Genomic DNA, 12491 nt, shown 5'->3' with positions numbered 1-12491 from the left:
AATCAGACATACACAAAAAAAGAAATCCCCCATATGTTTAATGGACTGTACCTCCCTTGCGCAGGAAGCGTTTTTTTTCTCCAGAAGCCCTTGAACATACATAGGACTCGCAAACTACAGTAAATTATAAGCAAAGATTAATGTGTTTATAGTTCATATCACACACCATATGCACTCCTGTCACTTTCAGCAGGAAAAAAAAAAGTGAGGTGATGACCTCACACCGCGGTAGGCATCTCATTAACGCGATATTGCGGTGATGCGGTTATCGTCACACCCCTAATTAATGTTACTACAAATAAAGCTCTTTCTGATTATACTATGTTAGCCACTTGACAGAATAGTGTTGTCTCTGAGGCAAATGTTACTTGCACTAAATCAAGAAAACAAGAGATTTAAACAATAAGACTAACCGTGTTGAGCTATTTAACAATGATTTCATGATTTCTATGGAAGTTAAACTGGAAATCGAGGGTAGCACGGATGTCATTGACACGATCCGTTACACTGGTTAAAACTGCTGAAACATTTGGGATAATGTTAGCACACAAGTCAACAAAATACATAACACTGTTCTAGCGGTTTTGGGATATTTGAATTTTAAAAAATTATATTGGCCTGTTTTTACAGAAAATGCCTAGATTATGCCAGGATTAGACCCTAATTCAATTAGGACATTTAAAGGTGCTGTATGGAGTTTTCAGCGGCATCTAGCGGTGATGTTTCAGATTGCAACCAATACGTTTACAAGCGAGTGCTCGTGCGCGTGCTTTCTTTTGTTTTGTATTATTATGTGGAGTTTGTGTTGGAGTCTGTGTTGTGCTAGTCGTTTCTTAGTATTAGCAGACTGCATGTCATAAAGTTGCAGTGTCGTCGCTGTTGAGTGCAAAGTCAGTAGACGAGGCGAGATGCTCGGGAGCGCGCATGCAGGTCTCAGTCAAGTCACTGGATTCCACGGCAAATCCGACCCGGAGACTTCACATAGAATTAGGAATACTTGCTTTCAGAGGTAATGGCAAAACCCGCCAAGTGGATCATTTTATTGTGAGATTACAACCCCTTCACACACAGGTAATAAAAAATGGATTCATTTTAGTAGAAAAGCTCCATACAGCACCTTTAAGTAGCTTTTATAAACGTGCCTTAGAAAAAAAACATTACTAGTGTTATCTTGCGAAAAATAATGGCACCAATATATTTTCAGATAGGTCAGTTGCTTTCCGTTAAAACAGCTCAAACATGCATTTTAGTCTGGGACTAGCTTAGCCAATATTGTGTCTTTAAAATAAACAAATAAGCAAAAAAAAACAGACAAGATAATGTTACAAATTTTTTTCTGTAAACTATTTTTGTGATCAGTGAACAGTGTTTGTTGAAATATACCTGCATCTGGTAGAAGCTTGTGAATCAGCCATGATGAAGCTGCAGGAGAATCTGATGAGTTTGATCTCCTCCACTGACTCTGAATGAAAAAACATTCATACACAAAATTAAATGAATTAAATTAAACAACTTTCCTAATTCATATTATTACATGGCTCTGTGGAATACTTGATTCTGATTGGTCAATCATGCCATTCAGCGATATGTTATACCCAGATAACAACCGCTGAAAACAGAAACACAGGCTCATCTAGTCCTAGAGTACGAAGAGACACTCATAACTGCTGAGGTAACTTCATCAAAAGTAAGCTCAGTCTCTCAAAATTCCTTTAGTTCTTCAGTTAAAACAGGAAGATCCTTAAACAACTCTGTTGGCCCTTTTTACGCTCCAGATTAAGACAAAATTAACAAAAATAAGAAGTAGGAGAATCCATGTCATGATCACCAGTGAGAGTGCCCCTCTTTACCACCAGAGAGCACTCCACCCTGGACTATTGTCATTACCTCATGAAACTACATTTCCCATAACTCACTGCCTGTGTCACCGCCTCTACGCCCGTGTCTTTGGACAAGCTGGCCGCCTCTACGCCCGTGTCTTTGGACAAGCTGGCCGCCTCTACGCCCGTGTCTTTGGACAAGATGGCCCCCTCTACGCCTGTGTCTTTGGACAAGATGGCCCCCTCTACACCTGTGTCTTTGGACAAGCTGGCCGCCTCTACGCCCGTGTCTTTGGACAAGATGGCCCCCTCTACGCCTGTGTCTTTGGACAAGATGGCCCCCTCTACGCCTGTGTCTTTGGACAAGATGGCCCCCTCTACGCCTGTGTCTTTGGACAAGATGGCCCCCTCTACGCCTGTGTCTTTGGACAAGATGGCCCCCTCTACGCCTGTGTCTTTGGACAAGATGGCCCCCTCTACGCCTGTGTCTTTGGACAAGATGGCCCCCTCTACGCCTGTGTCTTTGGACAAGATGGCCCCCTCTACGCCTGTGTCTTTGGACAAGATGGCCCCCTCTACACCTGTGTCTTTGGACAAGATGGCCCCCTCTACGCCTGTGTCTTTGGACAAGATGGCCCCCTCTACGCCTGTGTCTTTGGACAAGATGGCCCCCTCTACACCTGTGTCTTTGGACAAGATGGCCCCCTCTACGCCTGTGTCTTTGGACAAGATGGCCCCCTCTACGCCTGTGTCTTTGGACAAGATGGCCCCCTCTACGCCTGTGTCTTTGGACAAGATGGCCCCCTCTACACCTGTGTCTTTGGACAAGATGGCCCCCTCTACGCCTGTGTCTTTGGACAAGATGGCCCCCTCTACACCTGTGTCTTTGGACAAGATGGCCCCCTCTACACCTGTGTCTTTGGACAAGATGGCCCCCTCTACACCTGTGTCTTTGGACAAGATGGCCTCCTCTACGCCTGTGTCTTTGGACAAGATGGCCCCCTCTACGCCTGTGTCTTTGGACAAGATGGCCCCCTCTACGCCTGTGTCTTTGGACAAGATGGCCTCCTCTACGCCTGTGTCTTTGGACAAGATGGCCCCCTCTACGCCTGTGTCTTTGGACAAGATGGCCCCCTCTACGCCTGTGTCTTTGGACAAGATGGCCCCCTCTACGCCTGTGTCTTTGGACAAGATGGCCTCCTCTACGCCTGTGTCTTTGGACAAGATGGCCGCCTCTACTATTATAATGTAGAAGATTATTATTGTGTACATAAAGATATGGTGGAATCCTGTTTGCGCGCTTTAACCTTGCGCACGAGCAGAGCCGTTCGTACTCTGGAGACGCGTTCAGTCTTTCCACTAACAAATTCCGCCATGTAAATAGTAATCCACCATGGCGCGAGTGCAACTGGCTTTTAGGGCTGAAACGATTCCTCGAGTTACTCGAGTTACTCGATTACAAAAATTCCTCGAGGCAAAAACTCTGCCTCTAAGCCTCGTTAAATTCCTATGACGCGCACTATACGGCACGCGCAGGGATGCGATTGTTTCACACGGACCGTTGTTCAAGCGCACCATAGCGCGTGATACATTTTTAATTTAGTTGGCGCGATGGCGGAGAGTAAAGGCCTGTTCACAACAGGACGAATTTCACGCGCGATATTCGCCGACGTTTAACGCCTCGTGACATAACAAAGGCCGCCAATGTGAGTGTGCACACCGACGCATAAAACGCCACGCGTAAAAGCGTCATTTTTTTAAAAAACGCCTCGGGTTCGTTTTTTTGGTTTGACGCGCCGCGTCACAAAACTATCCGACCAATGAGATTGGCGCTTTTGCTCACGTGTCTGGAGCTTCTGAAGTTACAGTAAAACACAACTTGGGGGCGCTCAAACACAAAACGGACTTGCCGAGCGTAACGCGAAGAAGATACGCCAAGTATAGCGTCTACACTGCCGGGAAGAAATAAGATGAGGAAGATGCAAGACAAGATGAATGTAGAGCTGTTGGTCTCGTTGGTGTCGGAACATAAAGAACTATATGACAAACGTGCCAGCGACTACGCGGGGTATTTCTGTTTTACATTAAGCGCCATCTAATGTCAGGGAATGAATTTGCATGTTCACTCGGCTCATCGTCAGCGAAAATCGCTTGGGTGTGAACACAAAAAACGCATTGAAAAACGCTGACGAATAATGCGTGCCGATATTCGTCCCGGTGTGTACGGCCCTTAAAGATGTCCATAAACGGCAGAGAATGTCTAAAGTTCAGCATCTCAACCGAAAACATCCACTCCATGCGGTTTCACCAAGCGTCGCTGAAACAAGGTCACGTAGCCTAAGCCTATACATTGATGTTCGCTGATTGTAATCCCATACTGTATTTTTTAGCGATGTCGTGATGCGGTTTGACTAGATATGATGTTTAGCTGTGATGTTTTTAAGTAGTAAACATATTCACATTCAATTGCAAGAGAGTTACCCCTCACACACACACGCACCTCGTCTCTCTCACGCGCCAGTCAGACCAATTGCGGCAATGCATCACATATGCTCAAACTTTTATGTAGCCACGCAACAATAATTTCAGCATGCATTCACTATATACACCGGGACGTGATGGAGGAACAAATATTGTATTGCGGTATTTGCGAGACCTTGTTTGTATGTCACGTGACTCACGTCTGCCAAATAGTTAGACAACAACAAAAAATTAAACTCCCCAGCATGCTTCTCCAAATCCACTCGTACTTTTGGGGAAGACATTATAATCGGCTACCAAATAATTGAGCATAGAACATTTTCAAGTAAACAAAAAAATAATAATTCTACAAAACGTGCTAATATACTTCAACTAGCCTAAGTGAAAAACAAAATGCTGTTATTTTTCTAGTTAACAAAATGCATATTTGCAATAAAACATTCCCCTTTTCAAAGCTACACTATGTGTAGGTGTCTCCAACGCATGCAATTTGAAGCATCCTCCATTTGATTTTTTTCGAACGGATGCTTCACCTAATAAAATGCACCGTGATTCAAGCCAACTGCAGAGTTCTATTGAAAATGAATGTATGTATTTCTGCCGTACCAAACTGCAATGAAGCAACTGGTCAGACTGGGGCGTCACACTTCCTCGCGCACGCACACACACACACACACACACACAATTTACAGTAAGTTGACAACTGTATTGTTATATAATTGTTGGCACTGGCACTTATAAACACTAAATGGGTAAAAATGGCAATAAATAGGCTTAGTTTTGGAGCCAAATGTTGGAGTTGGAATAAATACCTGTTTTTTTGGAGAAATAAAAGCCAAATGCTTGATCATTTTACAGCCACATCATTTTCGTTATGCATTATTTGTTTAGGTTGTTTTAAAAAAAAAATGTAAAAAATAATGATCCGATTAATCCATTAATCGATCGATTAAGTGCTAGATTAATCTAGCACTTAAGTGCGTAGATCGTTAAAATAGGGCCAAATGTATCAACTACCATGTCATGAAGTAACCATGAGCAATGCATTTGTCAATGTTTTTGTTCATCTTTATTTATGTTAGTTAATAAAATACAGCTTGTTCATGTTAGTTCACAGCGCATTAACTAATGTTAACAAATACAACTTTTGATTTTAATATTGTATTAGTAAATGTTGAAATTAATATTAATAAATGCTATAGAAGTGCAGCTCATTTTTAATTAGTGTTAACTAATGAAACCTTTTTGTAAAGTGTTGCCGAAACCTAACAGCATTTCATAAAATACAATTGCTTTCAGTGATACACTAAATGTTAATCATGTCTTCATGTATATTCTAGTTTTTTTTTATTTTTTTTATGAGGTTCACCGAATCCATTCGTCACCAAGCAGCTTCTGTCATCGCTTCAGAGAAATTGAGAAATGCTTGAAAAATGAGTTCTTGAACCAGAGTTCTGAAAAATGTGTTGAAACTTGCCATTAAAAAAAAACTAAAAAAACATAGCACTAAAACCAGACAGGATGCCAAAGCTGAAGATCTACCAGATAGAGGCAGTTACCTTACTAGTGAACCTCACAACATAGTATCTGTAATTTGCTTTACCACATTGCAAAATATATGTGATTGTAAACGTAGGATATTTTTCTGTATTGCAGGAATCGACTTAAAGGCCCACTGAAAAATATCTTTATTCAAGAACCGCTATAAAGTCAAATAATCTCTGTTACCTTAAATTATCACTGTGAAGCCACTTTCGTCGTCTTAGTTAAGGGATTAACATAGTTTAATATGAAAAACAGTGGAGTGTTCCTTTAAGGCTATTATATTCATACTAAAAGCAAAAAAAAAAACGGACATTTTGATGGAATAGACATTTGCCACTGCACCAGCCTTTAATGAAGCCTTCATAGCCTTCTGTATGTATTTTACTTTCAACATTGCATATCCACCACACCTGTAAAACACACTGACTTTTCTTTAGAGGCGCATTGTCAACATTGTGGAAGAGGGAAACAAGCCACTGCCAGTAAATTAACTCCAGATTATTATAAAACTGAATTGAGAATGCTCTGTACGTTATACTAATTTTATTACTTTCGTGATTAAAAAACTGTGAAACATGCACTGCCTCGGTGTTTTGTATTTATTACTGTAACAAAATGCTCACAAAGCCTAATGCTTCTCAAGGATTTAAATCGGTCCATGCAAGTGTACTTTTTTTTTAGTAGTACAGTAAGTAGTATAGTATTACGTTTTTTAGGACATATCAGTTCAGAAGGACATCACTGAAATGCTCTGAAATACCAGGATGTAATTTTAAACCATACCAGGAAATAAAGGCACATTTATATCACTACGGTGCATAAATGTTCTTTTAGAGGTATAACAAGAAGGTACAAAAATGTACCAATGTTCAGAGGTACATTACTGGGTGACACTGACAAAGCATTTGTACTCATTTAGGTACATTTGACTATTCTGTGTGCAAGCCTTATTAAACGTCATTAATGTGAGTACTGTGAGTCTCTTGTAGAAAAGTAACATTTAAATCCTTCAAATTAGTAATTTCTGATAATATCCTATTCTTCCTTTCATCTCTCATCCTATTGATATTAAGGGATCCCACCTGCAAGATCTCCATGAGAGAAAGAGGGAGGAGTAATAAGAGAAGAAGCAAGGTTAAAAACCATCATGTTTTTACCCTTGTTAAAATGTTTTTGAGACGGAACCTTTTTTTGTTATGAGAGTTTTTCATACTTACTTTTCTTGCCTTCATCACAGAAATTACAAACTTTTCAATATCAGGGAAATAATAACCAACTTCAACCCCTGCTTTTCCTTTAGTCTTATCTTGGAAAACATTATTCTCTTCAACCGTGTATAGATTAGCCTCTCCTGGTACATCTGACCACTGCTCACCATCTTTTGTACCATCATCAATAAACTGTGACAAAACTTCAAACTCAGGGATCGGCAACCTGGCACACATGCCAACACTGGCACACAGAGAGGTAATCGCTATGAGAGCAAAAGCGAGAGAGTTTTATGTATTTCATTCAGATAAAGTACCTCATACCTGCAAACAGATCTACATTTAGAGGCAATCATTCATCACAGTGTAGTGGAAAGTTTTTCTTCGTTTTCTTTCTATTTCTTTTCTCTGGCCTAGGGGTGAGAGACGTTTTTCTCTCCTTATATGGGATCTTCAATTAAAATGAACATAACAGGGAAACAGCAGAGTGAGGTGTGTCATGAATAAAAAGGCAAGGCCCTCCTTTTCTGCAGAAACTCTGTCTGTATGTGAATGACCAGGTGAATCACATTGAAAATCTGTTCTTCAAAAAAGTCTCATTTAAACCCGAAAAACTAAAGGATTTTGACAAATGTAAAACAAATTTTATGAAAAATTGCTTAAGAAATATTTTTAGGTTATGCACTATTTCTATGTTAGCCATTACGAATATTTAAAATATTCATTTAAAATCATCAGCAGCAGTCTGCGAGCCACTTTAGTCCATCACCGTCAGTAGGCCTATTCACACATCCAGCATTGACACTTATTATGACTCACCTCCAGTGTGACTCCATCTTGTTCCACACTCCTCTGCACTTCATCACTTCCATGATGTTCAACAGTTTCAGCTTCAGATGTGGACGGCCGTTGATCATCTCTATGTGGACACGCAAAACGTTTATGGCCCAAATCACCGCACTCAAAACACTGCAAACTCTCAGTGCTCGCGGAAACCATGAACGAGTTTTCTCCGTGATTCACACAGAAGGAAACTTCTAGAGTACGCGTGGGTGAAGTCAGAAACATATAAACGTGGCGGCTAAAGGAAAGTACATGTTCAAGTGCCGCGTTTTTACACCCGAGGGGGATCATTTTTACAGGGCTCGCTATCGTCCCAAACTTCTGTAACTCTTTTGTTATCGCATCATTCGTTACAAATGGAGGAACATTAGTGATCGTAATTTGTGTTACCGAATCAGATAACACGTTAACAGCAACAAACGTGTCTTTAACCCATAACCCGCTCACAGTCAACTGATTTATCAGCGATTCAGACTTTAAAAATACCACAATCGCTTTATCCACACGTGATGCCGACACTATATTATCAAATCCGATCTTCTCCCCGATAACCAGGAGCAGATCTTCCACCGTCACTCCAGGGTCCGGCTCGCACCTGCAACCATTCCGGAGGGACAGAGACTCCATACCGGCGTTTGTGAACCGCGACTTTCCCCTTCTCTGTCCTCTGCCAAAATTGTATAATGAATTACCGTGGGGAAAACAAAGAAAAACGATAAAGCACGAAAAACAAACACTCGAGCTCCGTCGCACACTCCCCATGCACCTGAGAGAGCGAGACAGAGACAGAAAGAGAGAGAGAGGGGGGGGGAGGGAGAAAGCGCGAGATTTCAATTTGAAAAGCACCTTTATTAAAACATAGCCTACATACCAAATAATTTAACCGTTTTTAAATTAAATGCTACACATAGCCTACACCAGTAGGCTAGGCTATGTGTGTAGCCTACTATTGTTCGTATTTTACCCGCTTAAAATTGCGGCGGGAACTCTTAACTTACTACTTTCACTTTCTGTTTAGAGAGAGAGAGAGAGGGAGAGGGAGAGAGAGGGAGAGAGGGGGGGGACTTTGAAAATCACTTTATTTTACAAAAACATTTAATACAATTTTTAGTAAAAAGATTAGGCTATTATTTTTTTATTTATACAACCAACTATGAATGAGAATGAGATCAATATATTTAAAACAAACACAGTTTTAAGACATGCAAAAGCACCATAAAAACGCCAAAAAAAATCTTGTTTCCAAAATAATAATACAAATTATTATAATTCAAAAAAGGGTTCCCCTCTTTTTCTTTTACTATCAAAATTCACTCATTCATAAATTTGGAGACAGCCATCATAGTGTCAACATCACAAATTTGAGGCCCCATTTACCTCTAAAAACATCCAAGTCATTAATCTAATAGCTAAACTCTATATTTTTATTAACCCCTGTAACACTTCAACCACATCAGTTGATCCACCATCATTCAATTTTCTTTTTTTGTGACAGCCAAATTGCAATTTTTGCTTGGCCAAATAAAAAATTCAATAAAATAAAAAACTTTTTTTCCCCTGCTGTACTTAGGCCCATAAATATAAAAAAACATAGGCATAAAAACTTCCCCCAGGGTCTGACACCACTCTTCTAATTTGTTAAATAATGTATTTAACCTAAAACAGTTAAAAAACAAATGAAAACTGTTTCCTGCATCCCACAGAACAGACAGCCCTCCCCTACCTGTGGGTCAAGGTGTGCTCTGTGTCTGTTATCCCATGCACAATTCTCTACTGAAGGTCTCCAGACCATAGGAGGCTTGTATAAGGACCTCCAGCAGCCTTTGGGGGAAGCGCCCAAAAACCTTCTGCCACTTGGACTCTCTCACACTCTAAAGCGAGTGCAGATGTGACACTTTCACACACTACATAAAAAAGCTTTTTTTCATGTGTTTCAAATAACACATACAATTAGCATCAATATGCACTTTTTGTTTACATAAACATTAAAATAATAACATTAAAGATGATGGGCAGATTTTAAAGGAGTGTCTTTTATGTTATCTGTACACGTTCAAATAAAGTTTTTACAAAAAATGTTTTATAAAAAGATAAACCTCACATATTTCTTAATAATTTTAAATAATTTAAATAATTATATATTTAATAATTTTAATAAAAATAATGAGTCAAAAATATATATATTACTGACATTTACAATGCGCATTAGCTTATCTTTTATTATTAATAGTAAAATTTGGTCCGATTTTCCCATTGCGTTTGTCGTTGCTATGCAACCATGCACTGCGCTCTCCACAAGCACAAATAAGTTTTAGTAGCTAATGGATTTCCACCAACGAAAAACGCTTGCTAAAGCTCTGCTACAAGATTTATTTACAGAGAAGAGAAAAACACCCACGGTGTTTGGGTGCACCCCCATACTGAAAAGTTAAAAAAAAAAAAATCTGGCTGCCCCTGGAAAAAATGAGCGCGTCGCTTCAATTATGAGCGCGCTTCCCGAACTCGAGCGCGCGAAAGACGCGATATGTGAACATATAAAGCAAACTTTATTGGCGAGCTACCTCCAATAATGTTGGTGGCTCGCGAGCGACGTGTTGGAGACCCCTTTACATAGCTTCTGTGCACGGCAGACGGCACCTTCTCAGCAAGCAGGGGCGCCAATTTGCCAATAATTGAAATTATATATAATAGAAAACCGCTTCGCGGCGCAGAGGATTTTTTTTTTTTTTTTTAAACAGCTCGTGTCGCCCCCCGACATGAAAAAATGCCGCCCCGGGCAGGCGCCCGGTTCGCCCGTGCCTAAAACCGCTACTGTGGTCTTAAAAGAAAGCAGGCCTCCCTCAGCCTCTTGCCATTCTCCAGTGTCTGCTGAAAAAGCCAGTTCTGGGGAAGTAGAGGTTTCCTCCTCTCCACCAGACGACTCTAAAACCAGTCTACACTGTAGACCTTTTGGGGTTCTTCACTTCGCCACACCGGCGGAACCGTCTGTAGATCCTCTAGGCACCCTTTAAAAAGGGCCGGTTCTCTGAGGAACCACACAGGTTTCCAGAGGAACTCTTATAAGGCACTGTGTGGAACCACTTTGGGTGCCTCCAGGACCCACATTTAATTTTAATTTTACTTTAATAATTTCATGCTGTTACAATGGTTACCATTAATTTCCATTATAATAAACAAACTGAACCAAATACAAATTAAGAATTGTGTATTACATATTAGATCCATTTTAATACATACACTTCCATGCACAATATCAATGAATACACAAAAAAAAATTGTATAATACATAAGCAACATGAATAATCAACCATGCATATACAACAAGAAAAGACATCAACAAAATGCATGGAAACACATATGTTCCATGTAATAAATCAACGTAAAATATGAAAATTGACTAATTAAAAACGTCCATCTTCACTTAACTTTAAAACATTTGTGTCTCAGTCCACTGGAGACTGTAATGTACACTATATGGCTTTTGAAAAGTTTAAATGTGTGACTTGAATCAACAGTGCTCATAAGTGGTTGTTGACATAGATATATATATAAACACTAGATCTCTTAAGGCGGAGTCACTTCCGGCATCATAGGGCGGCCATCTTGTTACAGGGAAGCTTTCTGTAAGGTGAGTGATCTGCACGAACACAAATACTCTTTATCTCGCTGAAATCTTGACAGATTTACAAACGGTTTGGTTTCTTACAAACATTATTAACGTGGCTATAATTCTGGATGCTTGAACATGTTGGAATATATAATATTATAATTATTCATAAATATGCAGTGTCATAACTACATCTCTGAGGTTTATAACACCAACCCGTTTGAAAATCGGTGGAAAATTGAGCAAGTTATGGTTATTTAAAAAGTACATGCACCATTAAAACAATGTTACGAGTGAGCGAGCCCCCTGTGGCAAGATGGCCGCCGTGTGCGGACGTCGACCTCCATTGGTCAGCAGCGCGGACAAGACATCTAGCCTTTATTATATGATATCTATGGTTGTTGAGTCTAGAAACAAGATAGAGGAAGTAGAAGTAGAGGCTTCGACCTGGAAACAGTATTCCTTATGTCACAACAAGCAGAAAACATTTTCCATTAACAGAGTTAAGGTGCAGTGAAATTATCTGTTGTTCTGTGAATTTTCACTGGTAAATTCCAGTCATTTCAATAAGAATCCACACGATCAGCAATTTTGTGTGTGGTCAAAAATGTCACTATGGGACCAAGTTGGTCACGGTAATTCGCTGGATTTGACCAACAGAAAGCTGCTGGAAAGTGACTCCTGTGTGAGCTGTGCTTCATCGCTACACTGCTGACAATGGTCAATGGACTTTTTTGCCTGTGTAATTTCACGAAATTCACAAATGTGACCACACCTTTACTCGCTGCAACATAAAATGCAATCAATAATAAAATATTCACAAGGGATATGTGAGATACTTAACGAGTTAGAAAAGTGAAAAGGTGCAACAGCTTAGTTTTCCGTTTGTTTTTCCTCTTTTCTGGTGGATGGTCCAGGTCTGCAGGAGGACTTTTATTATTGTTCAAACTTGTATTTCAGCTTACTGAGGTCCCTCCCTGAAAAATA

General features: G+C 40.1%; 1 protein-coding gene across 1 annotated transcript in view; it reads right to left on the bottom strand.

The window, feature by feature from the left end:
* LOC306997681 (uncharacterized protein) overlaps positions 1–8873 on the bottom strand; it is a 93986-nt gene extending 85113 nt beyond the window's left edge. The window contains exons 1-2 of the mRNA XM_079611043.1: positions 7874–8873; positions 1384–1462 (exon numbers count right to left, since the gene is read on the bottom strand). Of these exons, the coding sequence (XP_079467169.1) occupies positions 1384–1462; positions 7874–8659 (865 nt within the window). The 5' untranslated portion in view covers positions 8660–8873. The remainder of the gene's footprint in view (positions 1–1383; positions 1463–7873) is intronic.
* Positions 8874–12491: the final 3618 nt, after the last annotated feature.

This window comes from Phoxinus phoxinus (genome assembly GCF_949152265.1).
Source record: "Phoxinus phoxinus genome assembly, chromosome: 4".
NCBI classification, from domain to species: Eukaryota; Metazoa; Chordata; class Actinopteri; order Cypriniformes; family Leuciscidae; genus Phoxinus; species Phoxinus phoxinus.
This window is presented reverse-complemented; position numbering and strand designations above follow the sequence as displayed.